The 10,879-nt window shown below is 50.3% G+C and overlaps 1 protein-coding gene across 1 annotated transcript in view; it reads left to right on the top strand.

Moving 5' to 3' along the window:
• The window catches only part of LOC118453341 (collagen alpha-1(VII) chain-like), a 109,046-nt gene that overhangs the window by 61,517 nt on the left and 36,650 nt on the right, over positions 1–10,879 (top strand). The window contains exons 57-68 of the mRNA XM_035903878.1: positions 3,660–3,740; positions 3,852–3,902; positions 5,669–5,704; positions 5,827–5,871; positions 6,436–6,480; positions 7,104–7,139; positions 7,626–7,661; positions 8,214–8,273; positions 8,946–9,071; positions 9,778–9,849; positions 10,022–10,057; positions 10,361–10,420. Coding sequence (XP_035759771.1) covers positions 3,660–3,740; positions 3,852–3,902; positions 5,669–5,704; positions 5,827–5,871; positions 6,436–6,480; positions 7,104–7,139; positions 7,626–7,661; positions 8,214–8,273; positions 8,946–9,071; positions 9,778–9,849; positions 10,022–10,057; positions 10,361–10,420 — 684 coding nt within the window. The remainder of the gene's footprint in view (positions 1–3,659; positions 3,741–3,851; positions 3,903–5,668; positions 5,705–5,826; positions 5,872–6,435; positions 6,481–7,103; positions 7,140–7,625; positions 7,662–8,213; positions 8,274–8,945; positions 9,072–9,777; positions 9,850–10,021; positions 10,058–10,360; positions 10,421–10,879) is intronic.

Here is a 10,879-nt window from a genome sequence, read left to right as displayed (position 1 = left end):
GGCTGGCTCTGCAAGCGACCACCAACACTGAATCACGAAGCTGGAGCAACTTTTGTTGCAGCAGCCACGAGAGGGCTCCCAGCACAAACACACGCACACGCGTGTACGTGTGCAAGCTGCAGCTCTGGAGGTGGTGGCCTGTGCCATGAGCATCCATCAGCTTCATTTCTCCTCCTGGATGTGCCATTTCCCTTGGCTGGGGAGGGTTAAACTGGAGAGAGAGACCTGGAAGCACAGAAGATGGAGCCCAAATCCCCCAATTTCTTGGGGGATTGGGCTTCAGGATCCTGGATGAGGTGGGAGCTTTTTGGCGTTCCACTCTTGAAAGCAGGTAAAGCTCAGTCCCTATGGAACTGCACCCAGAGACCATGAAACTGGGGGGAGGGGATGTCCCGAAATGTGGCTCCATTTGAATGCTGGATGCTGTTTATGAGCAGAATCCACAAGGCCTTGCGTGGAGTCATTGGATAAGTCAGACCCACCACAAACATAGCATCTTATTCCTTGGTGAAACAGGAGTGATCCCTATTTGTTCAGTGTCTGGCAGCTAAATGCATCCATGTACCCCGACACCATGGCCGTGGCACCGGGAAGGAAAAGGAATGGTGTGGCCATGCCAAATGTGACATTTGGGGAGAAAGAACTCAGTAATCAGGGGTGTAAGCAATTAATTTATTCCCTGCATCCCAAGGACCAAAAGCAGTCTTCTGCCTCCCGTTTGGGATCCTGCTTTTTTTTTAAAGCCCAATGGGAAGTGCAGAGCAGAGCCACAAAATTGATTCCCACCTCCTTTCCAGGCTCATTTATCACGAGAGACCTAACACTAGACATTTTTTAGCCAAACTCAGAGTGCCTGCGCTGACTTGATTTCTGCAAAGAGTTACCAAATGTTAAAGGGCTTTTTAATCTTGCTGTGGAAGGCAGGAGAGCTGGAGGGAGGAAATGGAATGGGAAATTAGAGCTCAAGCTGATTAACCCTGGGAGCAGGCTGGAGGGAGGTGGGACAAGGCAGCGATTCCCCGTCTGTCACTGCCTGAGTTACCAGGAGCAGAGCACAGGGGGCTGGGGGGAAGTTTGCATTTTGGGTTTATAGAGGTGATCTCCTGCCCTGTTGGAGCTGGTGGTTCAAGAGCCCTATAGATTAGCGCGTGCAAGGTCAGTGCCATCCAACAGCAATGCTGCACCCCTAGGGGTCTGGCAATAATTATTGGTGTAATCCTGCAACCTGGTATTGCCAGACACCTTTTCCTGGATCCCAGCCCAGAGGATTCCCCATCAAATGAAGAGTTGTCCGAAGGATGGGGCAGATACCACCACCCTTCCTGCTCTCACCTCCGATGATCCCCATTTTGGTAGGGGCATTCGTCAAAGTGCCACAAGTTTTTTTAGGGTGCTTCAAACCCCCCAGCACAACAGGATCTGCACTCCAGGGTGTTTTCCTCAGTTGCATTTTGCATAAAATCCCTTTAATCTTCAAGAGGAGGGAAAAGTGTGGTCCAAAGGCAGGGAAACAGGAGCAGCCCCTCTCTCCCTGCAGCTCCTGCATCTTCTCATCCCTGGTGGCTCCTGCAGCCAAACTGAACTCAGCAGAGGGCGATGCGAAGGGAGCGAAAGAGCCAGCTCTTTTCCCGTCAGCAGCAGCTGTAATCACAATTTTTACCTGTTAAAAGGTTCATGGGGCCCTAGAGAGAAACAGCCTCTAATAGCCCAAGAGCTTAATCTCAGAGGTGCAATTTCTGGCTGGCAGGACTTAATGGGAGAAGCAAATTAACTGATATAGAGAGGCAGGATGAGCCCAGGTACACGTGCCCATGCGAGAAGCAGTGGCCGGTTACTCTTTCTGTAGATGAGCCACTTCTTGGACATTACAGGACCGGACCGTCCAGTTCCTGCCTCCTCCATCTCCCAAATCCCCTGCAGTTAAGCTTTCTCATTTTCAGAGTTAATTCAGATAAATGCCCCTGGTTGTCTCCCATGTGAATAAACCCATAGTCACTTAATTCTCCTACCTGATATCTTCTTGGGCTTTTCCATTTCTTTCTTTCCTGTACCTCTTTCTTTGCAGGAATATTTTTTTTTACTCCCCCTTTTCTTTCCATTTTTCTCTTTCCTTTCCTAATTTTATCTGTTCCTTTTCTCCTTTTCTGCCTTCTCTCTTTTCCTTTCATTTTTACACTGCCACCTGCCATCAGTAAATCAGTCCTTTAGAAAGCAGCAGCCTCTCTACTTTTCCCCGAGGTGCCTTATTGCTGGCATCTCGGAGCAGGAAACTGCTAAAATTGCAGAGGAATTGCAGAATGAAGGCGAGTTATTACCCCCTGCAATTTCCCACGACCTCAGTAAATGGCAGCTTTACGAGATCGCATGCACGCGGGTCGCCTTCAAAACCTCGGCAAGGTCTTGGCAACCCTTAGGCTTGCCTCGCCTCCACCTTGTGACGCTGTCCCCGCGTCTGCAAGTTGAAGATGGACCCGTGCTAAGGAGCAGCAGCATTTTACAGCTGGTCTGCACGCAGATGAGCTGTGACCCAGTGCAGGATGGATGAGAACGTCCACCTGGTCTCACCCAATGGTGCCATCTGATCCACCTGGGCCTAAGCCTGGGAGACGTTTCTCTAGCCTGTCCCACATCACTGACCTGTCTTTGATTCCTCCTTCTGGCTCCTCGCCGTGTTCCAGTAGAGAATTTCAATTTTAATTGGACCAAACCAATTTTCTTTTCCTTACGTATTTTGGTGAGTCAGAAATTTCCTGGGTTCATTAGCGACTAGGTGAAACTATCATCCGGCTGGTTAAAATCCAGCAAAACAGGACTATCATCCCTGCAAACCTGACAGCGGAATGTCCAGGGCTGACTAACCAGCATTTCTTGGAAGTCCTTCATTTAGGATTTACTTTTCCTTAACTTTAACCCTCTAAAAATCTCAACACATACTTCTAAGTGAAATTAAATGAGATGAATTCAGCTCTTTGTTTCTGCAACAAAAAAAATGTGGGAACAGTGCTAAATAACTGCACCCCATCCTGATTTTTCCCTCTCCTTCATGCACTCCTGGCAGGTCTCAGGGTTGGGGTTTGGGTGCAAGGAGGTGCCCAGCTTGCTTTCATTATAAATCAATTCACTGTTTTTTTTGCTTTCGTATCAAAATATTCACCAAAGCTACACCGTGGTGCTTCCACTCCGTGGTTCGGGAATAATTGCTGTCCGCGGAGATATCCACCAGCTCGGAATATTATTATCTTTACAACAGCAAGCAGATAATTTACCGTTGCTTATATGGAAAAGAGCAAACAATTTGCGACCGAGGCCAGTCACTATTTGTACAAGCTTTACTGCATATGCCTTAAATATATATTGGCCCAAATGATGAGCACTACAAACATCACCAAGTGGCAGGTTAATGCGTGGACGTGAACAGGCATTAATGTTTGTGTTGCTCTATTCGGGTATCGTGGGTACAGTAAATGCATAGCAGGTGTGTTCGCCAGACATGGCTGGTGCAGGGAGGCATTTACAGCTCCGAGTTGCAATATTTTAGGTGGGTTTTATTTATTTGAAATAGCAGTAAATGAATTGAGCAGTGCTCAATAATATATGTGTTGTTATTACTACATATATAATATTGGGTGCTCAGTAGGATGCTGTTTCCCTTCCCACAGGAAAATGTGAATTTAGATGATGGCTCTGCATTCCCAAGGCCCATTAGAGCCAGGAGATCTGCTGAGCACGAGAGACATGCGGTAAAGACCCCATTTCACCACGGCGGGTTTGGGCTGGCCTGTGTGCAAGAGCAGAGCCACCAGCGTGACCTAGGAGGAAGCGGTGACCCTTCCTTATTGCCTTCATCACAGGTTCATCCCCCTGGTGCCCCGGGAGCTTGGAAATCCCCGTCTGGATCTGTGGTGAGTGAAGTACCTGCGGGTACTGGTTGACAGGCGGCTGAATATGAGCCAGCAGTGTGCCCAGGTGGCCAAGAGGGCCAACAGCATCCTGGCTTGTATCAGGAGTGGTGTGGCCAGCAGGAGCAGGGCAGGGACCGTGCCCCTGTACTCGGTGCTGGGGAGGCCGCACCTTGAATACTGTGTTCAGTTTTGGGCCCCTCACTACAGGAAAGATGTTGCGTTGCTGGAACATGTCCAGAGGAGAACCACAAAGCTGGTGAGGGGTCTGGAGCACAAGGCTGATGGGGAGCAGCTGAGGGAACTGGGGTGGTTTAGTCTGGAGCAGAGGAGGCTGAGGGGAGCCCTGATCGCCCTCTACAGCTGCCTGAGAGGAGGGGGTAGGGAGGTGGGAACAGGCGATGGGACGAGGGGTAATGGCTCCAAATTGTGCAAGGTTAAAGCAGCTGTCAGAGACTGGAGGGGGCTGCCCAGGGAAGGGGTCGAGTCCCCACCCCCGGGCAGATGAGGTGCTTAGGGACAGGGTTTGGTGGTGAGATGGCAGGGTTAGGGTAACAGTTGGGCTGGGTGATCTTAAAGGTCTTTTCCAACCTAAACGATTCTATGATTCTAAGACCCCATACAAGGGGACACAAGGTGAACCCCAGTTGCCCACTTGTGCAAAGTCACGGTGAACGTAGAGGTGGGGTGGAAGGTTAGTGATAAATATTAACAAATAAAGTGAGAAACAGCTGCAGAAGAAGCTGTTTTTCTTGGCAGAGCAGATTGTTCTCCCTGTAGCTGGCAAGGGAAATGTGACGCTCGGAAAACAGAAGTGGGGAAAATCAAACTTAATCAATGAGGGAACATAATAACCTGGTTCATGGGGAAAGCGGCATAACTGAAGGGTGTTTTGTGTCCTGAGGGTGTAGAAGATAGTTGTACGTGTGTTTAAATGTGTAAATATACGAGTGTGTTTATAAACACATACACCCCTGGCATACCTGCACAATTACATTGCTGACTTTAACACAATAGGCCAGAAATGGAAAGTGCAAAGAGTTGATTTCTACAAAATTTAAGTGAGAAGGACCTATTCCCAGGAGTTAAGGAGGGGAAATTCTGAACAGATTTCCCCTAAGTTTGAATGAATTTCTTTGGAAGCAGTGAGTGACCCTCACCTTGTGTTCCCAGGAGGAACGGCAGCACTGAGCTGAGATTGCCCACACTGTGAGAAAACACAACTTTTCTCATAGCCTTCTATGATGGGGCCTCCATAGTAGTGGAGGCCCCATCCTTGGAAACATTCCAGGCCAGGTGGGACGGGGCTCTGAGCAACCTGATCTGGTTAAAGGTCTCCCTGGTCACTGCGGGGGAGTTGGACTGGGTGACCTCTAGGGGTCCCTTCCAACCCAAACCATTCTATGATTCTATGATTCTGTAAAGGGCTAAGGTGGGACATCTGTGCCACTGCCAAAAGTCTCGTGCTGAGGCATTTCTTGGTTCATGGACCCTCGCAGCCCATATGCAATGGACAGAACTAACTCTCAGATGTCCCGTCCAGGCTGGAGCAGATCAGAAAGAGCCTGGAGGCCATCCTATATCCAACTAGGGGCACTTCATTGTGGGTCTCATGATCCCTGGTGACACACGGCTTCCCTACGAGATGCCTCCAGCCTCTCCACTAACTGCTTAACATCTTCCTGCTCAGAGATGTCTTACCCATGGCTTAGGGGCGAAACATTTCTCCAGCTGCTCTCCCACTTTCCTCTTTTCTTTTTCAATTCAAGGCATACCCAGGCCCTCATCGCCCGAGGAGAATTAAGGTACAGCACTCATGTTGTACTCCTCTTATCGCAGCTGCCTGCGGTGAAGATGCAGCTGGTGCTTTCCCCCATCACACCGCATCCCAGCCCTCCTCTGTACGTGCTTTATTTTTTTCTTACAGAAGGAGCAAACTGGCCCAGCAGATCCATCTTCCCCTGGCCAAAAGGTCAGTGCTTTTGTTTCACCTTTTAATGCAGATACCAAATCGCTCTGGGGGGAGGCGATCTCATTTAGAAGCTGAGGAATCACTGGTGAAAATTGGCCGGGACGGTGGGTTCAAGGGGTAGTAATCAACTATTTAGCCCATTGGTAATGAGCAGAGATACCAGGCTTGAACCTTTCACAGCTGATCCAAACATGGGGTTCATGTTTTGGGGATCCTTAATCTCTCCTGGGTGAACTTCTCCCATCTTCCTTAAACTCATGGCATCTTTTAACACCTGCAGTAGCCTGGGGCAGGGAGGCCCCCAGTTTACCACTCATATGTGGCCCTTACTTTGCTATTTATGTTTTCTCTCTCCACATTTCCACCGCACAGGATAGGAGGGATGGGGTTAGGGCCATCCCCAATCTGGTTTGGCAATGCAAGTGGTGGAAATGAGGGGTTCCTCTACAGAGGTTTGCCAAAAGCTGACACAGGAACAAGGCCAGCACTGTCCTGGTTCGAAGAGGGAAGGAAAGACGTAGCAATGCATGTTTGCAATTGAAGATGTCGCCTGTTGTTTCCCAGGGAGAAATGGGAGCTCCAGGAGCCTGTGGAGACAAAGGAGAGAAGGTAGCGATATTGCTTTTCTGGCCCGAGCCGCGGAGAACCACGGGCTCTCTGTGCTAAGAGGGTCTGGAAACGGAGAAGCAGCTGGGGACATGCTGATGGAGAGGACATTCGGGGTCTATGGGACACTGTGACGATGTAAATTGGGATTGCCACAGTCCCACCTTTATCCCTGAACCTGGCTGCGTATTTCCATTCGCTCCCCTCCAGTAATGCTAACACGAATCTGCCATGCGCTCAGGAGTAAATGCAAAAATTCGGGGCGGGGGGTTTCCTGACGTTCATTTTCTGCTGGATCAGTGAACTAAACCAGGTGACAGACAAGCAAAAAAGCCAGCCCTGGCACAAGGACAGGGATGGAAGAAGGGCCACACAAAACACCATTTTATGAACACTTTTGGCAGCAAAGGCTTCTAGGGACCAAATGGCAGATCCGGGGTGGTGGGACCCAGAGGTTCAGAAAGGCAGGGTTGTTGTTAAAAGGCCCAGCCCAATGGGGAAGGGGGACATTGCATGGGCTACTGCTTAACACCTTTGGCTGCAGCATTTTGGACACAGGCATGAGAAGGCAGGGAGGGAGGGAGGGAAGGGAGATGACTGGGAGGTGGATGTTTTTTGTCTTTCAGGGGCAGCCTGGGGAAATGGGGGAACCTGGAGAAAAGGTGAGCTGTGGAGTTGGTATTAGCAGCTGGAGCAGGACAGCATTACCAGCTAAGTGGCCCAAATCCAGCACTGGAGATTGCCATAGGAAAGTCAAATTCTGCTGGGTCACCCCAGTGCTCCATCTCCTTCCTGGGAGAAGTGTGGCTCTGTGTTAGGGCATTTGGCTCTCCCACGGTCATGCAACCACTGCCCACCTCCTCTGGGGAAAAGAGTTGGAAGTCAGAGGGGCCAGTTGCTCCATGCTGCTGTAGGCTATGAGCACAACTGGAAACCTTTGCTCTTTCTCAGGGTTGCACTGAGGTGGTATTTCACATCATAGAATCATAGAACACCAGCTTGGAAGGGACCTCAAGGATCATCTGGTCCAACCTTCCTGGGCAAGAGCACAGTCTAAATAAGATGGCCCAGCACCCTGTCCAGCTGCGTCTTGAAAGTGTCTGCATGACTTCTTGCCCAGGCTTGGTAACTCTCTCTTTATTTCATAGGGCACCAAAGGAGACAGAGGTGAAAATGGTCAAAAGGTAAAGAACAACATTGGTACCACAGTCAGGGGTGTCTCTTCTTACACTGTGAGAGCTTGTCTCCTGCTCTCCCTCCTTCTTCTGCCATACCTGCTCTCCCCATCTCAGGGGGAGGTGTCCAGGTAACCTCCTGAGATGTGGGCTCAGTGTGTCCAGTCGCTCTCAGGGGACCCAGCATCCCTCTATTGACTCCAGATGGCTCACATAGACAGGTCACCCACCTTATAAATGAGTAATGTCAGAAGATGAGGGTCTTTCTCAGAGTCCTCTGGTACCATCTCCAGTAATATTCCTGCAACTCAGCTCCCTTTTCTAAAGCTGTTGACATGCTCTCAGCAGCTTTGTCTCTCCATATCAGATGAGAAGTCTTCTTCGCGTCATCTAGAGGAGATGTACTGGTCAGTGAGGGCTCTGTAGAAACCCTCAATATAGTATGAGCTCTGAGGCACTTCTGCTGGGTGTCCAGGGAGCAGCATGAAGCAAGCTCTCATTTTGGTGGGCACTCAGTTGAAGGATTGATCTTGATTTTTCCCAACATTCTTCTCTTCACAGGGAGAACCAGGAATTGGGTTCAGAGGTCCTGTTGGTCAGGCTGGGCCACCTGGTTTTAAGGTAAGCCTTTCTTCTCTTCTAGATAAGATCTCACTTGTTTTTTTCTGGGTCTTTCTCTTTGTAGTCCTTGCTTTCCACTGATGGGTGTGGAGCACAGAACTAGCTAGGGCTACAAAGATAAAGCACCAAAGCCAGTCCCAGTCTGGGAAGGCAGGAACACCATTACATGGGTCTGGGACAGAGGGAGTGCTCTGTGTCCTCCAAAGGGCCATTTCAAAGCAGGTGAGGTCCGGAGGATAAATACCTTAGAATCATAGAATGGTTTGGGTTGGAAGGGATCTCTCAATGTCATCTAGTCCACCCCCCCTGCAATATGCAGGGACACCTTCAACTAGATCAGTCTGTGAAATATGGCTGTGAAAAAAATCCAGGGAATCGTGGCCTCAGCAGAGATGCATTTCTGTGATCCCTTGGGATGTTGCGGGTCTGCAGGGTTTGAATTCATTGGAGAACTCTGAAGATCTGCAGATAAGGGCTCCCCACTTAGCAAGCCATGGTACAGCTCCTTCTCCATCCCTAGGACCTCTCTTATGGACAAGGGCTGGACGGAGTGTCCCCAGTTCTGTGTACCAGTCATGTGAATTCAAGGAGACACCCCAGGCTTTCTCCAGGACCTTTAGGGAAGCAGTTAATACCACCTAAGACCCAAATTCCTTGTGTCTTACTCAACAGGGTGAGCCAGGGGCCCCAGGACCTCCAGGAGCTCAGGGCATCCAGGGCATTCGCGGCAATGCCGGCACCCCCGGATCACAGGGGGACAGAGGGGCTCCAGGTCTACCCGGGATGCCAGGACCAAAGGTAGGTGGTGTGCAGTGAAGGGACAGCATGTGTTAGCCACCTCAAGGTGAGAACAATGACGGCCCTACTGAGACTATCTACACCAGGTGTCAGCTGTGGGTCAAGACCCCACCTATCCAGGGCTCCAGACCCTGAGCCCATATGTAGTCAGTGAAGAGAAGGAGGAACAAAGCCTGGTTGCAAAAGGAGAGGTTACAGCATTTATTAGACCAACTGGTGTTGTTGGGGAAAAAACAGACCAAAAGGTTTGGTACACAGGGTTGACTTCAAGTTAAAAAAAACATAAATAAAATCAGTGGAGATCCAAGCAAGGTGGAGACCTGTTCTTCTTTCAAATCTAGTGATGTGACTTGATGAGATGACTGGGAAGAAAAGGGGTGGCAACAGCACAGGGGATGTCAGCAAGGGGTTTGGGGGTCATTAGCCCCTGGGGTCAGGGAGCAATGGGTGAGTCTCATTGCAGGGACATGGAAGCTTAGCTGGAGGTGGGGTGGGGGGACAGCAATGTACCTAAACTCAGGGTCTCAGTGTAGCTGGAGTCCCCTCTCCTCAACAGCAAGACACCCGTGTGAGGGGACTATTCCCCCTGCTTGCTGCCTGTGCAGGGAACCCCTGGGGCCACCAGCTCCTGCTTTCTGTCTGGATGGGGGACAGCAGGATATTTCCCATCAGGATGTTCTCCTCCTTAAAGTATTTTGTTTTCAAGGGGGAGCGTGGGAAGAGAGGCCGGAATGGATTTGCTGGGCCCACAGGACCACCAGGATCCCCAGGAAAAGAGGTGACTCTTGTGCATTGCCCCTGTGTCTTTTGAGCAGCAGAGGGATGGCTGGAGGAGAGGTTCAGGCCCTGGGCTGGGTGTGCTTTCAGCCTCTTAGAGCACTGGGAGAGGAGAGCATTGAGGACTTGCAAAGCAAAGTCAGTCCTTCTATTTTGTTTTCTTTGTCCTGCAGGGAACTCCTGGGACGCCTGGACCCAAAGGCAACAAGGTCAGTGCCAGCCTGCCAGGCAGGTCACAAGTAGCTGAGATCCTGGAGTGGCAATGGGATGGCCCACTGCCCTCCCCTGGCTCCTTATCCCTGACCCCATCCAACCACTTCATCCCTCTTTCACCCTTATGGCCTTCTTCCCCATGGTTGCTGGAGCATTCTCCAGAGAGAGCAGCAGAAAGTCAATGGAAGTGAATCTCCTGACCCTTTCTGTGACTTTTAAATCATGGTCAAACTAATCAGCAATGATGTGATGTGGTGTCCTTGCTCTGAATGAGACCTCTGGCATTCTCTGATCTGCAGGGAGAAATCGGCATTGGAGCAGCTGGCCCAAGAGGTCCCCGCGGACTGCCTGGCCCCCAGGTAGGTCCCTCCATAAATGTTCCTGCCGTGGCTTTTTGCAGCCTACCCTATTTTTGAGGCAGCTTTATACCATCGCCTCCCACTCGCCCATCTCAGAAGATGCCTAAAAGGCTGATTTCAGAGCCCTCCTTAACTTTTCACTGGCCAGATTTGGAGGTGATGGACACTGCTATGCTCAGCTGGAGCTGACACTGACCAGAATCTGCCCACAGGTCACAATTAGCATCCCCTCCGTAATTAGACACCCTCAAGATCACACTGGTGAAGTGCATGGCCAAGTGAATCCTGCCCCACTGGCTGTGTTGGCTGTGCTTCCACTGTATATACCCCTACATCTGCGTGCTTTAATCCTAGAAGCTTGGTGAGGAACCACCTCAGTTTTGTATAGAATCACAGAATCATAGAATGTTTTGGGTTGGAAAGGACCTTTAGAGGTCACCCAGCCCAACCCCCTGCAGG

This window comes from Egretta garzetta, unplaced genomic scaffold (genome assembly GCF_000687185.1).
Source record: "Egretta garzetta isolate BGI_Z169 unplaced genomic scaffold, ASM68718v1 scaffold260, whole genome shotgun sequence".
Taxonomy (NCBI): domain Eukaryota; kingdom Metazoa; phylum Chordata; class Aves; order Pelecaniformes; family Ardeidae; genus Egretta; species Egretta garzetta.
The sequence above is the reverse complement of the archived record's forward strand: the minus strand, read 5'-3'. Positions and strand labels throughout refer to the sequence as shown.